This window comes from Macrosteles quadrilineatus, unplaced genomic scaffold (genome assembly GCF_028750875.1).
Source record: "Macrosteles quadrilineatus isolate MER2022 unplaced genomic scaffold, UCM_ALF_1.0 Scaffold_1__1_contigs__length_201487025, whole genome shotgun sequence".
Taxonomy (NCBI): Eukaryota; Metazoa; Arthropoda; class Insecta; order Hemiptera; family Cicadellidae; genus Macrosteles; species Macrosteles quadrilineatus.
Window position 1 is genome coordinate 104,170,843 of NW_026542594.1, and position 22,430 is coordinate 104,193,272.

The 22,430-nt window shown below is 35.5% G+C and overlaps 1 protein-coding gene across 1 annotated transcript in view; it reads right to left on the reverse strand.

Annotated features, from left to right (window-relative positions):
* The window catches only part of LOC129003275 (pre-piRNA 3'-exonuclease trimmer-like), a 242,907-nt gene that overhangs the window by 159,797 nt on the left and 60,680 nt on the right, over positions 1 to 22,430 (reverse strand). Inside the window, exon 7 of the mRNA XM_054431591.1 lies at positions 9,420 to 9,548. Within this exon, the coding sequence (XP_054287566.1) occupies positions 9,420 to 9,548 (129 nt within the window). The remainder of the gene's footprint in view (positions 1 to 9,419; positions 9,549 to 22,430) is intronic.

Sequence of the window (22,430 nt, forward strand, 5' to 3'; positions counted from 1 at the left end):
TTTCACGGTATAATATGTAGATGGATTGAATCCTTGCTTCTCAGTAGGAAGGTTAGGCTCTCACTCCACAATGATACGATCGAGGCAAGAACTACTCGAGGATGTCCTCAGGGGGGGGTTCTTTCTCCTCTACTTTGGAATTTGGTAGCAGACGACCTCATAAGGACCCTCAACGAAAGTGGGGTTTTCGCCTTAGGTTATGCTGATGATGTTGCAATCCTTGTGGTTGGAAAGTTCCACGGAACCATAACTGACCTTATGAATAGAGCTTTAAGGGTAGTGGACCGTTGGTGCCAGGAAGTTGGGCTCTCTATAAATCCCAGGAAAGTTGTAATGGTACCCTTCACAAGAAGGAGGAAACTGGATGGGATCGGCCCACTAAGACTGCAGGGTACTGTAATAGAGCTGCAGAATCAGGTGAAGTATCTTGGTGTAATTTTGGACAGATCACTTCACTGGGGACCACACCTTCAAAAAGTCATTGAGCGTGGCAAATGGTCCCTTATGGCATGCAGGCGGATGGTAAGTGGCACATGGGGGTTACAGCCTAAACTTATGCACTGGCTGTATGTATCTGTTGTTCGACCCGCCCTTACATATGGTTCGCTTGTGTGGTGGCCAAAGATGGAATCAACTATAGCTGTTAAAGCTTTAGCAGGAGTTCAGAGGCTTGCTCTTATTATGATAACTGGGGCAGTAAGTAGCTGTCCTGGAGCGGCACTTGACTGTCTGCTTGACATGCTGCCTATTGACATTTATATTAAGGTGGTAGCAAGTAAAACAGCCCAACGCCTTAGATGCGAAAACTTATGGATAGCCTCAGGGAACAATAAAGGGCACTCTAAAATTGTTCAGGTGGTACATAATGATGAATTGGACTTACCTTCAGATCACATGTCCAAAAAATACTCCTTTGGAAAGCCTTTCAAAGTACTAATACCAGATAGGAAGGATTGGTCTGGCGGAAAAGGACCCATACCCACAGGTGACTTAGAATGCTATACTGATGGTTCTAAGATCAAAAATGGGGGCACTGGAGCAGGTGTGCATTGGATGAATGGAGGCACTGGTATTTGTCTTCCAATGGGGGTGTACCCAACTGTCTTTCAAGCGGAGGTCACTGCCATTCTAGTTTGTGCTCAAGAATATCTTAACAAAGATATCAGAGACAAAACAATCAATATCTTTACTGATAGTCAAGCGACCTTAAAAGCATTAAACTCTTACGAATTCAACTCCAGGCTCGTGTGGGATTGTCTTGCTTCTGTGTCTGAGTTGGGTAGGAGAAATGACCTTACGCTTTGCTGGGTACCAGGACACTCAGGCATTAAAGGAAATGAAGCTGCAGACAGATTGGCAAACACTGCCTCTGCGACATCATTGTTAGGCCCGCAACCCTTCTGTGGCATCTCACGAAACAGTGTATGTTCTGCGATTGCGTCATGGGCCAAGGAAAAGCATCGCAAACGCTGGGTCGATGTTCCCCTTCTTAGGGTCAGCAAGCTTACTCTGTTTAGGCCTTCCAAAAAGGTTGTCTGTGACCTCTTGAGACTAGACAGACGAAGAATTAAATTAATTGTTGAACTGATAACTGGTCATGGAAGATTCAGGAAACATCTACAACGGATGGGCTTATATGATGGTGAACCGATCTGTAGGTACTGTGATAGGTCAGAAGAGACAGCTGATCACTTACTCTTTGATTGTAATGAGCTCTCTGACGCTAGATCGACAACTCTTGGAAATATGGCTAGAGGTAGATTTCTTCCTGAGGATGAACTAATTGGGAAGCTACAGGCATTCATTGGGCGCCTCAACTTGTAGGTCAACAAGAAAGCAATTAAGTATCTGGGGTGCGCAATAATTCGATTTCGGATGAAGTGCTTTATGGTCTCGACCTGCCCCTGTTAGATAAGATAAGATAAGATATGGAGAATAAGTTAACTGTTCTAGTGTGGTCGTTTATGGATATATTTTTATGAAACTTGGCAAATTAATTTATTTTTTATAAAGCTGTTAATATTTTGTTAAAAAAAACACACTTTATTACCCTCCCTGTAGCAGTATACCTACACCGTAGGTAGTTTCAGGTGCTTGTTAAACCTAAAGTTATTTAAATAAATTTAATTGAAAGCTCTATTAGGTTATTTGGAAATTCGCTTAGTCTGTAGGTTTTCTGTGGCGGGTTATTAATATACTGTATATATTTTCTTATACTCCAAATAATCAAGGTACTCCATTTTGATGTAACTAGCACTTGGTCAATGACACTGAACTGAGCTCAATCACAACGCAATTTAAAGATAACGATTATGACTGTGAGCTATTTGCAGTTTTTTATGTTTTGTTTACTATCTCTTCACTCTTTCGTAGGGGTTGAGTGGGGGGTATGCATGCGGTTGCTAATTATTTCCTTACTATTAAAATATTTACAATTAAGGTACGGGTGCTTATAGCCAGAGTTGAAAGAAATTCTATTTAGGGTCCATTTTTGTATTGCAGTTAACAATAATAACAAAAACCAAATAATCTTTCGTTAAATTTAGCTTTCTGCATGATTTTTGTTTCATTTTGAACATCAGAAACCTAAAAAAAAGTTGTATCAAATATACTTTGAGAGTAATGAAAATGTTCGGAATTTAATAACGAATTCCAATATAACATTCTTTTAGTTAATATGTAAACAATTAACTTGCTAATGAGCTAATACCGGCATGATGTCGACTTAGACCTGCCCCCTGGCAGGACTAAAGTTGGGGACTAAACTCACTAATTTTTATGACGAAAACATATCTCTTAGTCCCGAAATTGGTCTCCCAAACCCACCGAGACTATCTCCTAAGCTGGCGCCTAAGTCTACTTGACTCCCAAACCAACAATATTTAGGCGCGAGATTATCCCTGCACAAGTTAGGCGCACACCTTACTGATCCCGAGCTCACAAACCCATTTTCGAGGCGGCAGCCTAAAATACCGGAAATATCCGGATTTAGTCGCGGACTAGCACTAATACCGAGCTCCCAAACCGCCCTTAAAGTCTATAATGTTCTACTATGAATGCAAAACTATAATATAGTATAAATTTCCAGTCTCACCCTCAAAAACTATGATATTTAACAGTTGAATTTTTTTAATGTATCAACACATTATTTTTAATTTGTCACCAAACTGATTCTTGAATTTTAGAAATAGTAGTTGCAAGAGTACACAAAACTGCAGCGAGTCCTTGAAAATGCTTGTGCAATGATATAGTTTCAAATGATAAAAGAAAACCTTCACAAAATTGTATTAACAGGACCAGAGGACCAATACGCGCATGGTATTTAATTTGTAGGAGGCAAAATATTCAGATCATATTAATTTATGATTTCCAATAGAACACCTACTTAACACATAATAATTATAATAATGCAAATATATTTTTTTATTAATCTATATATTTAATACACAGTTGTAACACTGTTTTCTCAGTAATTACTGGACCGATCTACAAGATTTATGTCTCAAATTAAAGGGGATAGTGTGTAGATTTGCTGAACTTCCTTAAAATTTACGTTTTTTCTAAGGGCTACGACCTACAGCCCTTTAAAGGTCGAGTCAATACAATTCTTATTGAAGAATATAATACACAGTTTATAAATTATTCGTCAGCTGTTTAATGTTTGTCAGACATTTGTTAATATTTTTATAACCTCACTTTCAGTATGCAATTGTTAAACTTGGAGTTTCTGTTTATAAACACACGATTTTGATCAAGGAAAGTGTATTTGTTAACTTATTTTTGAAATGTTTTAGTTTTCCTGCAAAGTGATCTGAAGGAAAGTGGTAATTGAGTTTAAGTTTGAGTATGGAATGTGAAATAATACCCATAGTAGGGAACGGAAACTTATTGTTTTGATCAATATAATTTATTCTCTACGGCCACCAGAATAATCATGGGGAAATCCGCTTGCAAGTTGTACATATAATTGCTAATGAGTGGGAAACATACAAACATTTTTTTATAGTAGGTGACGAATCTTACTCAAGATCAGTGTTAGACGGTCAGTGGTACCAAACTTTACCTTCTCGAGATGGCGAGTACGCTGGTGTAACGGTCGTATTCCTCTTGGAATACCTACTGTTACTTTGGGTGACGTAGCTCAGGAAAGAAACTCAGCACTCGCTTACAAAACCCAACTTTATTAATTACTCAAAACAACACAAAGAACACAGAGATAACTAACAATCAAAAAGGTAGAGTAGACTGGAACTGTATAAATGAGTTAGGAACTTAAACCCCAATTTGGAAAAGACTCTAAACCCCAATTTTGAAAACCCTTAACATTTTCTTACCTGGACCCAAGGCCAAGGGCCTTGGGCTCCAGCTCCCCCAGCAGGACCCCGTCCTCAGGTGCACCACACAAACCACTCCACACAAAACTGACCCCTTGATCAAGTGCACTGGCCTACTTAAAGCAACAGCCTTCAGTAGGTCAGCACAACAAGTTATTGTTTAACAACACTACCAGCCTACTCACACAACATTGCCAAACACTTCCTCTTTACAATATTTGACCCTCCTATTACACTGGGATACGTGGAACTACAATAATATCAGTGAATTTTTTTTCAAGTACACAGGGAAGTTGCTTGAGAAACTGTGACTTACCAGTTACCATTCGGTTCTGGCGAAAAAGTATGTATGTGACTTGATGTTTAATGGCAATGTTGACTCGGGTCATTGTAGCGTTATATTACTTTATCATTAACCCCAGGGTGTGAAAAGTACAAAAAGAAAAAGAAAAGGTAATCATTAACCGGGCGTAAGGAGACATACAGAACGAAAAAAAAATTTAGAGAACCGTCGAACTAAAAAGGTAAAGAGCAGTGTTGGTGTTAAATGTGCTCTGGAAGTCCCTACAAAAAAAACCAACTCTTTTGAATTGGGGTCGTTAGATTGGATTTGTCACTACTTCAAATCTATGAATTTCGAGTGAGAACAGACTAACTGGGACACAAAAATGTTTTAGTTTTCCTGCAAAGTGATCTGAAGGAAATTGCTAATTGAGTTTAAGTTTGAGTATGGAATGTGAAATAATACCCATAGTAGGGGACAGAAACTTATTATTTTGATCAATATAATTTATTCTCTATAGCCACCAGAACAATCATAGGGAAATCCGCTTGCAAGTTGTAGCCTACAGATAATTGCTAATGATTGGTAAACATACATACATTTTATCGTAAGTGATTAATCTTACTCAAGATCAGTGTTCGACGTCCAAATTTTACCTTCTCGAGATGGCGAGTACGCTGGGATATTTGGTACTACAATTTATCAGTGAACTATACCCTAACTATATTTTTTCGAGGGAAGTTGCTTGAGAAACTGTGACTTACGATTTCGGTTCTGGCGAAGACGTACTGGTATCTGACTTGATGTTTAATAGCAATGTTGACTCGGGTCATTATAGCGTTATAAAACTTTATCATTACCCCAGGATGTGAAAAGTACAAAAAGAAAAAGAAAAGGTAATCATTAACCGGGCGTAAAGAGATATACAGAACCAAAAAAAACATGTAGGGAACCATCGAACTAAAAAGGTAAAGAGCAGTGATGGTGTTAAATGTGCTCTGGAAGTCCCTTCTAAAAAATACCATTTTTTTAAAAATTGGGGTCGTTAGATTGGATTTGTCAGTACTGCAAATCTATGAATTTTAAGTCAGAACAGACTAACTGGGGCACAAATATTTTTTCCTTATGTTGTCACAAGAGGAAGGTAAAATGAACTCCTTATAAACTGATAGAAATGGAGAAAAACGTTACCCTCAAAATACAAAATTTCCCAATTTATATCCAGACCTTTTTCCAATTTGCCAGACCAATTTATATCCAGGCAAATTTATTCAAACAATTACAAAACTATTTGGATCATGAACGGTACTCTAGTTTTCTCGAGGTAGGACACGTGAATTGGAATTTTGGCGTTACAGACACAATGACAGAAACAATCAAACAATCGTACAGATATTGACATAAGACTCATTACGGCTTTCTTATTATATAAAACGTAGAAATAACCAAACACTTCATGACTCTACGCAATGTACAGACAAAACAGTAAAGACTTTATAATCTTATGATTAACTTTAGTGTTTCTGCCCGTGCTTCACAACGGGGTGAGAATCTTTGGGTCTCTAAATCCACCGTAAAAAATAGAATATTTCATACCTAGGTCCGAAAGTGAGGTTTTGCCGACTCGAGATTGGGTTTTAAGTTCGAGACGAAATAAAGAACGTGAAACGATAGAGAGCTGCAAACCCATTTTGGCTCGTAGCACGAACGCTATTTTTCACCCAAGTATGTTTTGCAATATAACGTCCCTCTTATTTATGTGAAATATTTTCAGGAATTAGCAAAATCAAAAATAACAATAAATAGGCAGCTGTGACAAAAAAACAAGTCTATTGCAATGCCATGGATACAACTTGTGCATTTAATATACATTAATGTTTTAAGTAAATAAGCGAACAAATGATTTTGCGGCCCTAGGGATGTAAACCCCTGCTCGGTCTCCATATGACGATGACAGCTGGCATGGCCAGCAAAACGTAACTTTCAGCCACCAATTAACGTATGTAAAACAGCTAAAAACATCATAGTGTGGTGAAAAATTTCTTATGCATACTTTTACATTACCATGAATTAATTATATTACTTACTCCTGTGGCCATTGGAAACCTAGGTGGTTTTTGGCCTCGCCAACCATGTGCCTCCAAGCTCTTCTATCCTCTGCCAGATCCAAGTCTGCTCCCATTCCTCTCAAGTCCTTCGTCACCTCATCAACCCATCGCATTCTTGGTCTACTTAATGGTCTCCTTCCTTCTGGTATACCTCTGAGTACCATCTTTACCATCTCTCTCTCACTTCTACGGTTAATATGGCCCATCCATCTCAACCTCCTACTCTTAACTATTCCCACAATATCTGGTTCACCAAATAATTCTTTTAACTCTCTATTTTTCCTTATCCTCCATGCATTTCCTTCTTTTACTGGTTCAAAAATTCTTCTCAAAATTTTGTTTTTAAAAGTAATAAGGCGCTTCTGGGATTTTTTGGTAAAAGACCAAGTTTCTGACCCGTATATCAATACAGGTTGCACTATAGTTTTATATATTCTTATTTTAGTGGTTTTTGATAGCAGTTTGCTTTTGAATAATTTTATTAAACTCCAGTATGATCTTTCTGCTGCTGTGAGTCTGCTCTGAATTTCTATTTCTTCTCTATTATTGTTTGTGATCATCACTCCCAAATACTTAAAAATACTAGTTTTCTGGAACCTATAGTTTAATACTTCTAAGTGCTCTTCCTCATCATCTTGCCTACTTATTTTCATGTAGTTGGTTTTGTTTTCATTTATTTGTAAACCCACTTTTCTTGCTTCTTTAATTAGTACTTCTGTTAGCACTTTGAGATTATTTTTGTTTTCAGCTACAATGGCTAGGCCCTACATCATCTCATCTGCGAATGCTAGAAGGTTTATTTTATCAGTAAGTCTTGCCCCTCCTTCTCTATTTCTTGTTTTCTTGAGAGCTTCTTCTAGTGCTATATTGAATAATAATGGCGATAGACCATCACCTTGTCTCACTCCGGTATTTATATTAAATGTATCTGTATATTCTTTCCCTATTTTTACTTTCCCTTTGGATTCGTTTAAACACATTTTTGCCAACTGAATTATTTTATTAGGTAATCCATACTTTTTCATCATTTTCCACAGTTTATGTCTGTTTATTGAGTTGTAAGCTTTGCTAAAATCAACAAACATTACATATATATCTTTGTTGTATTCCCAATACTTTGAGGTTATTTGTTTTAGAATAAATATTTGAATTAATTATACGCATACAGAAAAAACGGAGTCATACTTATTGCGTATTTTAATGTAAATTTCTTGTATATTCCCATGAAACTGATAATTTACCCAGCACATTAAGGTCTTTAATCCAAGTATCTAAGTTCGTAAGCCATACATACAATGTGACGATAAAATATCAACGACATAGCATGTAGTTTTATGTAATCCTCACAACATTTCATTTGGTCCATTGACTTTAAATCCAATAATTGTAAAAATTATTGGAGCTTGGAAAAAACTTCATGTAAAAAAATCATTACACTAATAAAAGACAACGTGATGAGTGCGGGCAATGAGCTACAACGGCTAGGGCATAGCCACATGAATACATAACGGAATGAAGGAACTAGAACGGAGAACTGGCAACAGCGCACCCGAGATGTAGGGGGGGCGAACACACCGCTCAAGCGCTACAACGCATTAGTGGCATCCTGTCCACACACTGTTGATATATGCCGATTTGTGGCAAGGTGCCACAATTAAAAACTGTAATGTTAGATGTTAAAATGGAGTGTTCATTAAAAATATCGATGCACACATGGTTCTACCACCTTCCTTCATCCACTGGTGGCCGCAGTTTGAAAGATGCCACAATTAGGTGTTTGTGAGTATTCGGTAAAACCCCGTATTGGTGTGTCTGGAGGTGTACAGAGCTAGGGACTACACCTGTGGTCCGATTTCGATGAAATTTGGTATGTAGGTTCTAATCCATGGTATCTCCAGGCGTTTTTTTTCATTTTTTTGAAATTTTGATTTTTAATTAGGATTTTCCCATAAAAACCCCCAAAAACCGGAAAATCAGATTTTCTCAAAAAATTGCCCAAACGATTTTGATAAAAATTTAGTATGTTGTAGCCCTTTAAATTCTTAACAAAATGGTACAAATCCCATTTCTGTAAAAACTACAGTTCAAAAGTTATTGTAAATTATGTTATTTTCCCATAAAAACCCCATAAAAATAACAGAAAATCGGATTTTCCCAAAAATGGCCCAAACAATTTTGAAAAAAAATTAGTATGTTGTAGCCCTTTTAATTCTGAAAGAAATGGTACAAATCGCATTTCTGTAAAAATTACGGTTCAAAAGTTATCGTAAATTATGTTATTTCCCCATAAAATAACGGAAAATCGGATTTTCCCAAAAATGGCCCGAACAATTTTGATAAACATTTAGTATGTTATAGTCCTTTAAATTCTGAACAAAATTGGACAAATCCCATTTCCGTAAATTTACTCTCACCGCTTACACATGATAAAGGTTGTTGACAAACTTATGGGAGAAAGTATGTGTCAGAATGCTGATACCGTTTATTTTTATTGTTACCACATAAAATGTATTTAAGTTAGCACGTTTAATTTTTGTTTCAACAAAATCAGATAATCTATCTCGGAGATGCCCAAACTCGAGTGCACATTTTTTTCCCCTCCGACAGTAAAAGAAAGTAGATTCCTAACATTGAAATACCTGAGTTTTAATAAAATGATTGTAATACAATACCTATATTGTGTAAATTGCTTACTTTCCACAGAACAAGATGCTCCTCCTTTGTCAGTGACCTCAATGGCGGGGGAGAAGGAGGCTAGGGCTTTGCCTCTTGCTGAGTTGAGAAACATATACAAAGTATCCAACCTGTTGTCTGACCAGCAGTCTGTTAACAATTAATAAACATAAATAGAGAATCTCCAATTGCTGCTAAACACTACAATACACATTCTTTAAGTAACAATAATTATAGTCCAGTAAAATAAGACATTTTGGTATGCAAAAGGTTGGGAGTTCTGATTTTTGGATATGTTGTTAGTATTGGGCCCATAACATAAAATCCAAGTTATCCACCTCGAGATACTGCCGCTTGCCGCGGGGCGCGCCACTTGTTATCGAAATATAAAAAATATGGCAATTCCTATTGTTTTTCACTCAATTTCGCGAACCGTTGATTTTACCGAAAATTTTATACTATTACATTAAAGAAGAATAAATTTGTGACAGTTTAAGCCCAACAGCAAGTATGTAGCGTAAATAATGGTCAAAATACAGACCATCAAAATAAATAAATTTTCCAAAGACGTATAAATTTGTGGTTTTTATCAATATTTCCACAATATAGTTGTTTGAAGCAAACACCGTATTGATTTAGAGAGTATGCCAGTTTATTTGCTATTAATAGAAAATAAATGAAAGTATGAATAAAAATACCCCTACCTCAGCAAACCTGCAGACTAAGCGAATTTCTATTTGCTTGATTTGATTTTCACAAACCTATTTAAATAACATTAGGTATAACTGGTACCTAGGTTTGCTGCTACAGGGAGGGTATCAGAATCAGAATCAGAATCCATTTATTGTCATTTGTCAACATTACATTGCTATAGACAACGTCAAAGAACATAAGAAATACAGTAATATCATAGATGAAGTAATATAAAGAGATAGGCAGCCATATGGAGTTTAGCGTGGGAGATTTTTAGCCTAGTAGTGTGCTGCTCCTAGCGGCAATTGCGAGCCCTAACAATCTGCGTTACCAACGGAAGCGCAAACAATGGCATTGTTTCCCATTGTACATGTCGAACGCAACTTGCCGGTTGCCGGTTCATGGATTTTACTGTGTCTACTGCTCGATTTTTTAGCATCGCAGAGGCGCAGTGTGCGTGTTTGTGTTAAAAATGCACTTACTCCATTTATATTATTAAATACACATTTAATACCTTACTAGTGGATATTATGTGAATGAAGTATTATCGTATTCTTTTCATATTATACCTCTTTTAAACTGGTTTAGTATTCAATTATACATTTATTTAGCTGATATAAAAGGTTAACTATAGTCTATATATAATTTAATTGATTTACTGTACTGTTACACTGCAACATTCAATGATTTACTTAGTTGAAACTCAGAAGAAACGTTGCTCCTTCTTTTGTGATTGGTGTAATTCGAGCAATCGCGAATATTACAGGCTTTATTTTAAAACGAATAACAGTCATAATTTCCGATGACATTAAGAGAGTCGACTCAAAGATTATGGAAATACTCACGATATACATTATTTCTATTTCTTTTACTTGATGATGTTCTATTGCTTTCCTATGATTCCATAAGGAAGAAATGCAGCACAGTGTTAATTCAGTTTTCTTTTTAGTATATTAAATTGTCGAGAAGCTTTCTCGGTTTTTCATTGTAATATATACGCCAACCCAAATTCAAATAGTAAAAATGCCATTTCAACCAAGTCAGTAAATGTTTGTAGCACACGTTTCCTTAAATTGCAACTGAATTAACAGCAATTAAATTATCCAGCTGATGAAATGAAAATCATTCTTTATTGAGGCAAACTTAGGACCTCATGGTCCTTTCTTACAGTTCACCTCTAATTACAGTAACCAGCTGATCATAATGTAAAGAAATGTTCTTCATAAGGAGAACATGTTAATTTTAAAAGCCTCTGGGACAGAGCCCAAAAGCCTTTAAAAAGAATTTTAGGTCAGTTTTCAAATCTAAACTCCAATACGTACATTTTGGTGTATATTGTAGGGTTAAATCTTTTTAAACAAAAAAACCTTATTGTTAAAAAAAAATCATGTAGCTTATTAATAATATAGATTGGCAGTGTTCAAAATAAATAGTAATGCAAACAGGGGACCTACAATTATTTATTTTATTATTATTCAAAGCTCTACATCGGAACATGATGATGGGGAGAAAGAGTAAAAATTCTTAATAATAAATGTTAATAAATGTTTAGGGTTGAACAGGGTTTAAATTAAATTAGGTTGTTAAATCTTCCTATTTAAATTTATCAAGATCGTGGGGTTGTCAAAACTTATTTACAATTCTGAGTAGGAAGCTGTTCTCAATATGCTATAACAACAACTTCTCACATTGTTTTATATTTTTAAAATTGTTATGTCCTAAATAACAAAATGATTCACCCACTACAATAGCCCAGTCAATAAAGGGATTGTGTCGGAAGTAATTAGTGAAAGGCTGATTTTTTGCCCATCGACTATTACCATTTAGACAAGTGTTCAGCCAAAAGTCCCCGCCCCCACCCCTCTTGCTTTCCCCCCTGTGCCCCCCTAAACATATAAAGTGTAAGGGTTTCGTAAATCACGTTTTTCTCGATTGTTAAACGCCACATTGAATTGCAATTAGTTTTATTGTCTTTGTTAAAAAATTTCCTACAATCCTGTATCGTTGACTTTTGTCGTAGCTGTTACCGCTTGTTAGTTATTTGTATAAAAATGTAAAGATTTATATTTTTTTGAACATATAATTTTATTTTTGTCGCATTAACTTTTTTCGCTGACGTTTTATGAAAATATGTTTCAAACAAAAGTTGTAGCTGCTTTCATTAGCTTTAAAATGGTGTATAATAGTACTTACTTTAATAAAAACCCTGCGAGATTTAGACGATGTAATGCAGTATGCATACTCAATCAGTGAGCTAAGTGGGGCTGGCGCGGCGTTGCAATACTATCATTGTTGTAATATGGAGTGTTTTTTTTTTTTTACTTAAGGTACACTATTGCATTATCTCCATATCCTTCCGCAGCAAACCTGCGACTACGCAAATTTTCATTTACCTGGCTCGTTAATTACATTCCCTTAAAATCGTCAGAATTATTTCTTGATCAGATTATTTTGATGAACACTTAGGTTTGCTGCTAAAGCCAAGGTATTAAAGAGTGTTCTTTTATTAAAATGTTGATAGCTTTTTATGAAATGAATAAATTTCATTAAAATATACCTATGAACAAGCAAACTACAACAGTTTTTTAAAGAATAAAATGGGAATTTTAAATTTTAATTTTTATGAATTATCTCCATAACCGTTAGGCGTACAACGATGCTCCAATATACAAAATTATTTATTTTTTTAGCTCTACAAAATGGTTTGGAAAGAAATTGTAATATTTTGGGGTTTTAGCGGGGAAATGGGAATAACCTACTTTTACCCCATAAAAACTCCCATAAACCCCTATTCCCATAGTCCGATCATGCTGGTTCGCAAACTCGTTCGAATAAACGTAAATTGATACGTTTGTACCCAATTTCATCAAAATCGAATCATTTTTGCTTGAGTTATCACGCTAACAGACTCATATATATATGATTTTAAATTTTATTTTATTTTATCGATTTGAACGGCGGAGGGTGTTTTCGGCCTCTGAGGGCCTCAAAACGAAAAAGTAAATCGGGCCCGGGTCTAGGTCTTACCATGAGACCTACGGTAATAGCTTATTCCCTATATGAGGGATTTGCTAAAAATACAACCGAAACAAAACCCATGTACGGTTAAAAAAAATTATTTCTATCCTTTGTATTTAAAAAGCATGAAATAAATGTTATATGTTCATAGTAATTGTATTGGATGTTATTTTTGAACAAATAATTGCATTATCATGATTTGAAGTTAAGAATTACTCATACATCGAATTGCAATTTTTCCCTTACAACTTCTTTCCCCCTGATCTTATATTTTCAACACTGGGGTAAGACGAGTCATCATACACTCGGTTCTTAATTTATTGTCTTATCAAAGCCGCAGCTGTAGAAACGATTCTCTTAATCTTATCAAATCAAATCAAATCAAATCAATCTTTATTCCGAGACAACAATGTACAAAAATCATACAATGCTGTATAGGCTGCGTCAATATGTAAATTAATAAAACATTTCAATGGTCAAACCAATTGTCAAAATATTCATCTAAGTCATAAAAACAGTATTTCAATAACAAATTCTTAACAGCTATTTTAAATTTATCTAATGGTAACTCTTGAATATAATATGGTAGATGATTGAATAACTTAATCGAGGAATATTTAAAGCTTTTTTGAGTAATACTATATGTACAGTAATAATTTCTTAGTTTAGCACAGTTTCTGGTCTTATAACTATGGACATCACAGTGGGAAGACAAAGTGTTTAAGTTCTTCTAAGTACTTATCGCCGTTATACCTTTTATTTTAAGAGTACCAAGTTTCAGAAAAAATCTTGCCCACCCTATCTCTTAAACAAACTATGGAGGATTTATTTTTATGTTCGTAGTCTAATAAGAAGTCTTTCACTAAGTGATTAAAAAATAATGTTTTGAAGTACTTCGTTTCATAAACCTGGTACATATACATTTCACCTGGCCTGATAAATTTTTCATTAATTGCAAAAGGTTAGGAAAACTATGCTGGCAATCATCATTTTCCTCCATGAAATTGCAAACCTTTATGAATGATTCTTTTAAATCGTTAACTGGTCTACCACGACCTGCACACGTATTGGGTGATTGAATGGGCTGTTTCAAAAACCTAGTATAACAAGGTAAACAAATCCTTCTAGCCTAGACCTAACCTAATCACCCCAATCAGTTTTCCTATTTTCAATACATTTACTTATAGTTTGTCTGGTAGTTGAATTACAGTATGAAGTAAATCGACTGCATTCCTATTGTTTATTCGTGTCTTAAAATTACAAAAATCTAGAAAAATACAATAATGGGTAGGAACATCGTGCTCGAGTGCGGCAACGGATCAGCTATGGAGCGCCACATAAAAATAGTGCACACACCATGCATTCACGGTTGATATATGGCGTTACATAACCATAAAGTACACGTTTCAATACATAATTTTAAAGCTGATAGCAGCTACAATTTTGTTTGAAAATACTTTCATAAAATAATGGCGTTAAAAGTTTTGCAAAAAAAATTACAAGTACACAACAATTACCTTTACATTTTTCTACGGATAACAAACAAACGGTAACAGTTACGACGAGATTTAACTGGACATGATTGTAGGAAATGTTATTACAAAGGGAATAAAACAATTGCAATTCGATGTGTGTTACATTTTTAACTTTCAGATCTTTGTTCAAAGATTACATCCTTTAAAAATACTACATACCTAAAAAAAATAACTACATGCTTTTTAAATAATAAACTAAATATATTTTGTTTTTAATTTGAAAATATGAACTTAAAATGTTATCAACTTTACATGGATGTTTCGATTTTTTTAGGATAATACTATAGTGTATCTTAAGAAAAAAAAACAATTCTCCACATTACAACAATGATTGTATTTCGCGCCAGCCCCACCTAGACCAAACCCACTGATTACACGCACACACATACTGCACTACACCGGCTGAATCTCGCAGGATTTACATTAAAGTACTATTATACATAATTTCAAAGCTAATGAAAGCAGCTACAACTTTTGTTCTAAACGTATTTTTATAAAAAGTCAGCGAAAAAATTTAAGGCGACAAACATAAAATTATATGTTCAAAAATATATAAATCTTTACATTTTTATACAAATAACGAACAAACGGTAACAGCTACGGCGAAAGCTAACGGAGCAGGATTGTGGGAAATTTTATACCAAAGACAATAAAACTAATTACAATTCAATATGTCGTTTAACAATATAAAAAACGTGATTTACGAAACTCTTACACTTTATATGTTTAGGGGGGCACAGGAGGGGGAATCAAGGGGGGTAGGGGTGGTTACTTTTGGCTAAACTCTTGTCTAAATGGTAGTAGTCGATGGGCAAAAAATCAGCTTTCTACTAATTCCCCCCCCCCCCTTAAAACACAGGTTGGCCGGACTAACTATACTCGCGGATCCGCGCCGCGGGCGCCCTTGCGCCCGATGCCTCCTCCCGTTTTCGGACTGTCTTCTTCTGTCAACTGACTGCAATTAAAATACGTAAAACCCATATCATTTTGAAGATTAAGAAATACGCCAACTTTTTATATATAAAATGTTTCTCTATCTCGTCTCATTTCAATACAAATCAACTTAACACACAAAGGTTGAAATTTAAAAGTGAAAAAATTTACATTCAAACTTAAATTACAAGAAAACTACTGAATATATCGATTACCCTCTTATTACGTTTTTTGTAGAAAATATATTAAGGACTGAAATGGCGAAACAAAATATATTCTATTGCTGTTTGTTTCTGAGATATTGATAAAATAATAAAAGCTTACACAAATACACTTAAAAGGGTGTAGGGGGGGAAACAAGAGGGGGAGGGGCGGGGACTTTTTAGAAAATGTTCCTTATATGATCTACTAACACCCATGAAAAAATCTGCCTTTCACTAATTACTTCCGACAAAGCACTATTTTTCCCCTTTATTGACTGGGCTACAAACTAAATCAGCAGGCAGGGTGGCCAGGCATTGGCCCTACCTTTGGAGACAGCGGGGTTGGCGACAGCGGGGTTGGCGGCACCGGGGCTGTTCACAGAGAGTGTTAATTTATGATGGGTTATAAAGTCTCGACTCTCACATTCGGGCTGAAATTTTGCGTGTTTTGGCTTAGCTTTTAGTATAGTGCAAAACCTCGAACATAGCTGAAACCTCGAAACAAGGGGGCTGAAGACTTTGGTTTGCTCACCAATGGGATGCGTGAGGGATATGATCCAAATAGAGCACTTCATGGCAAATCTCTTGGAGTTTCAGCGCAGTACAGAGGCTACTATATATATTATTTCTTACTACCAAGCATCTTCCCGAGTTTTACGAAACGGACTATCACACCCACAATTTTTAAGCGCTCTGAAAAGTGCTGCAAGCAAGATTGGAGGTTTGGAATTCACCAGGACTGCTGATTTAACACAAAATGATGAATCTACACTGCCTCCACCATGCAACGAAGATCAAGAGGATGGTAACGCATCACAACCTGACGGAATTTCTTTGGAGCCTGAAACACAAACACCCCTGGTAAATCGGCCCTCACCATCGCAGCCTCACCTGACTCCACAGAACTGTAATTTAAACTCTTCTCTGAACCACCTCGTCAACCTGACTTAAATTTAAAATTGGCAAAAAATTCAAAAACAAAATTATCATCTACTCAAAATTTTAAATCAATTAAAATATTTCATCAAAATATTCAACACCTCTCATCTAGAAAAGAGTCTTTGGAAATCGTAATGGAGGAGATAAAACCAAATATTATTGTTTTGACTGAGCATAATATGACAAAAGGTAATCTAGAAAGATTTAATTTAAATCAATTTTCATTAACTGCCGAGTATTGCCGCACCACCACTTCAGGTGGAGGTGTGGTGATATTTTCAGAGAAGGGTTTGAAAGCTAGGCCTTTAAATTTAAAAAAGATAAAAGAGCTTACGGAGGATAAGATTTTTGAATGTTGTATAGCAAAGTGTAAAATAAATAAATTTAAGTTGGTTCTTGTAGGTATATACAGAAAGCCTCAGATGCAAAATATGGAGTTTCTTAATAGATTGGATAGGATGTTAGAATCTCTAGTTGCTTTAAAGGATGAGACAAATTTTATTATTGTAGGGGATTTTAATATTGATGTTTTAAGTCTAAGACCAGAGGTTCAGGATTTCAAAAATATTCTTGCTTATTATAGTTTTAGTTATTTAGTAGACTTCCCCACAAGAGTAGGGCCTACATCAGCAACAGCCATAGATAATGTTCTTACCAATTTAGATCAATCCCTCACAGAAGTAACAGGGTTTATTACAAATCTTTCAGATCATGACAGTCAATTACTAACGCTTAAACTGCCGACTGATCATAATTCACAAACTAAATTTCAATACATTGAAAGTAGGGATTTTTCAGAAAAAAACATGAATATTTTTCTCAGACAATTCCAAAATGAGGACTGGTTACCTTTATACATGGCTAGGGTAGAGGATAAGTTTTACACTTTTGATAACATATTTCAATACTATTTTAACTTAGTATTTCCTAAAAAGAGAGTAAAAAGGAATTTAAATAAAAATAAGTGTGGCTGGATTGGTACAGATAACTGAACAACAAAACATTGTGGAGTTGACTAAAGAAGCTAAGATTACAGGTAATATGGAGCTCTTAAATCACTGTAAGAATTTGAAAAAAAATTACAAAAATAAGCTATTAAGGGAAAAAAAATCTTATTATGATGAAAAAATAAAAAATTCAGACAATGTATCGAAAAAAACTTGGGAAATAATCAATAGGGAAACAGGTAAAAATTCAGACAGTCTAAAGAAAATAATTTCTAAAGTAAAACATGAAAATTCTGTAGTAAGGGATCCAAAAACTATATCAAATACTTTTAATACATTTTTTATTGAAGCTATAGAGGATTTAGTGCAAAAAACATCCTTAAACTCTTGTTCTCAGTCATCACCTGGGCCAGCTCAAATACCTGATGCTTTCCAAAATGAAATTAAATACAGATTTCAATGCACCCCAGTCGATGAGAAAGAGATAAAACACATCATCTCGTCCCTTAAAAATAAACTTTCTAGTGGTCATGATGAGGTTCCCTTGAAACTAATCAAGCATGCAGGGGAGTCATTACTAAAACCCTTAGTGCATTTAATTAATAGCTCATTAATAACTGGAATTTTTCCTGACAATTTAAAGATTTCCAAGATTGTACCAATTTACAAAAAAGGACATAGAATGGAAGTAAACAATTATCGACCTGTTTCTTTATTGCCTTCAATTTCAAAAATATATGAGAGGGTGATGTACAATCGCTTGGTGGATCACCTGTTAAAAAATAATCTATTTGATGATCAGCAACATGGTTTTCGCAAGGGTAAATCGGTAACCACCGCTTTGGTAGTCTTTACAGAGACTATTATAGAATCGGTTGAGAAAGGAAATAAAGTAGTTGGTATTTTTATGGACCTCACAAAAGCATTTGACAGTATTTCACACAAAATTCTTTTAAATAAATTAAAAAATATAGGTTTGCCTAACTTACAATTAAAATGGTTTGAATCGTATCTATTAAACAGAAAACAGTACGTGGAAATTACATCAATCAAAGACAACCAAGTTTTAAATCACAATTCTAATATAATGGAAATTAAACATGGCGTCCCTCAGGGATCAATTCTTGGGCCACTGTTGTTTCTGTGCTACGTTCAGGGAATGCCCTCTATTATAAATAATACTAATGACACGCAAAGCAATTTGATTCTCTATGCTGATGACTCAAATCTAATATCAACATCTAAAACATATCAAGGTCTTGAAGTATCATGTAGGGAACAGATAAAAAATATCAAATCTTATTTCACAAGAAATTGTTTATTTTTAAACACGGATAAAACTAATAAAATGTTTTTTTCGACGGCACAGAACAAAGAAAAACCTACCATAAGAATAACCATTAACAATAGTGAAATAAACACAATAAACGTCACAACATTTTTAGGGATAGAGATTGATAATAATCTGAGTTGGGATGATCATGTTCAAAAAGTAACAAGTAAAATTTCTACAGGACTATATATTTTATATAGGATGTCATTTTTATGTAATTTTGATACTTTAAAAACAATATATTATGCTCATATTCATTCACATTTATCGTACGGGCTGGCAATTTATGGGGGCACTACAAAGCAAAACTTAGACAAAATCTTAATACTTCAAAAAAGAGCTTTGCGAATAATGCTAAATCTAGAGCGTGACGCTTCGGTAAAAAATAAGTTTTGCAATTTAAACATACTAACAGTGTATGACCAATATATTTTGGAGTGCATAATTTGCACAAAAAGTCAGCTCCACAATCACATCTTCCGTAGAGTTATACATTCCTATTATACTAGAAATAGAAATACAATTGACATCCCCCAACATAAACTTAGCTTTTTTGAAAAAAAAGCGACTTACATGGGGACAAAATTTTTAAATAAATTGCCATTGAATTTAAAAACTCATATGGATAAAAAATGTTTCAGGGATAAAGTTAAAGCTTATCTTTTAACAAAGAATTGCTACTCCATAGAAGAGTTTTTTATTTGATTTTTATTCACCTTTTAAATTTGACAAGAATATTAGTTTTAAATCTATCAGTTTGTAATGTATATCTCTTCATATTTGAATTTTTGCATATACTTGCTGTTCTTAACGTATAGATTTGTTTCTATTGAGAATGAAGGTTTTTATTTTTTTGTATAAAACCGATATTAATTGTTGATTATATATGTTAAGATTTCTGTAAAACTATTTGTAGCCTATGTATTGAATGTATTGACTCTATTCATGTATGTACATACAGACCGAATAAAGATTATTGATTCTGATTCTGATTAGCGCGTCTCTTTCGACTCTATGTTTGAGATCTAAACTTTTCCTTGTTCATATGTACGCAGTTCGCATTCAATGTATGTAGTGTGTGTACGTGCGTGTATAAGTGACATTAGTTAATTAAACATTTTCGTTATTATGATCTAGTTACCAAGTTGTAGTTATTTGGACATCATGCCGGGTACTAAAAAGTGTGCTTTTCTTTCGTGTTTATCAATTAAGACCAAAGATTCTTTTTTAAGGTTTTTTAAATTCCCAGTGAATAACCCTGATGTATGTGACGAGTGGGTTATAAACTGTGCTAACGAACAGTTATTTGATTTACCATCTACTGCCCTCGCTTCTCGCGTTGTTTGTGAACGACATTTTGAATCGTCGTGTTTCAATAACTTGTCAAGGAGCAGTCGACTAAAAAAAATGCTGTGCCAACATTGTTTTGTTCAATTGAAACCCAAGAACCTCTCGATGTTTTGAATCTTCGGGAATTCATCCACCATCGCAGCCAGCACCACAACCAGCAGAACATCCAGCATTACAACCAGCACCACAACCAGCATCTGAGTGGCATCGACAACAAATGGAACTCTCAATGCAACCAGGTACCTCAGGATCATCACCTTCCACCCCCCCTGCACCAGCACCAGCATCTTTACAGTCACACACACCCCTCTCTCTACTTCTACCTACATCAACAACAGCGTCTCCAGCCGTGAAGAGGGTTAAGATGACTCCTGTCTCAAACGTTAAATCGTTATTAGGTAAACCTAAATACATGTCTCCCGATACCCCTAGAAAATTAAAACTGAAAAAGAGACTATTCAAGCACCAATTAACCATCCGTAAAAAATCTGAACAGCTCAGGCGTGCTAAATCAAAGAAAATAACTAAAGAAAGAGCATTTGAATTAGCTTGCGAGTGCATAGACAGTGAGCCATTTAAAACACTCCTTAAAATGCAAATGCTTCATCCAAAAGGTACCCAATGGACAGAAAAAGAAAAACAGTTAGCTATAGAATTACATTATAGATCACCCGGTTTATATAACAATTTGATTTCAGACAAAAAGTTCATATTGCCTAGTCGTAGGACTATTTCTAGTTGGCTCAGCGTGATTGACCTGTCACCTGGCATTTCCACTGATCTTATCACGAGATTAAAATTAAAGCCACAATCCATGAATGACCAAGAGCGACAAGTGGTTCTCATGTTTGATGAGATGACAGTTAAAAAACACTTGTCGTTCAACGAAAAACGTGATTTGGTAGAAGGATTCGAGGACTTGGGAAACCACGGTCGTTCACCACGAGTAGCAACACACGTGCTAATGTTTTTGGTTTGTGGAATCTACCACAAATGGAAGATGCCAGTTGCCTACTACTTGAGTGGTAGTGTGACCGAGGGAAGGATCCTATCTGAAATGGTGAAGGAGGTAGTAAAATCACTAACAAGTGTGGGACTTCGGGTGCGAGTGGTGGTGTGTGACCAAGGGAACAACAATGTCAAAGCGATGAACTGTCTCAATGTGAATAAAGACTCACCTTTTTTCTTCAATGATGGAAACAAGGTCTTTGTTGTTTATGACACCCCTCACCTAATGAAATGCGTTAGGAACAACCTACTTAGTAATGACATAATTTTTAAAGACGGCAGAGCATCAAGGAAACACATCAAATCCCTTTATGAAATTGACGTGTCATCCAATAAAGCCCGAGCTCTTGTAAAATTAACAGCAAAACATATCTCACCAAACGCATTCGACAAAATGAAGGTGAAATTCGCCACACAAGTTTTCAGCCGCAGTGTGAAAGCTGCAATGAACACCGCCATCATGACCAAAGAGCTTCCAGCAGAAGCTTCAGAGACGGCTGATTTCATATCCAACATTAACAATATATTTGACTGCCTTAATAGTAAAGTTTTGTTTGACAGCAACCCTTTAAAATGTGCAATTTCCAATAGAACAAGCCAAGGTCAGCTGGTGCAGGAAACTCTAAGAAGTGCGTTGACTTGGATAGCTCATTGCCACGTGGAAAAATCCAAGATAATAAAAGGGAAAGTCGTAAAAAGCTTTCTAAACCACCGAGTTTCCACGGTTTCGAGCTAACTCTTGCAGCTGTTCTCCAGTTGTGGGAGTGTCTGAGCGAGGAGGGCGTCAGCTTCCTCATGACGAACAGAATCACACAAGACGCTCTCGAAAATGAATTTTCAATGTGTCGTCAAAAGGGGGGCTTTGACAGAAATCCATCAGCAATGAAGTTTAGACAAAACCTACGCCATCGTGTTCAAATAGCTCTGATGAAACCTCCTTCTACAACCAACTGTGAGCAGGACGACGAGGAGCTAATAAGTTCGACCTCAGACGCTACTTTGACAGAAGAATGCGAGCCAGTGGTAGACACGGAGGATGAAGCTGATGACCCCACTGAAATACCCTCGAGTGA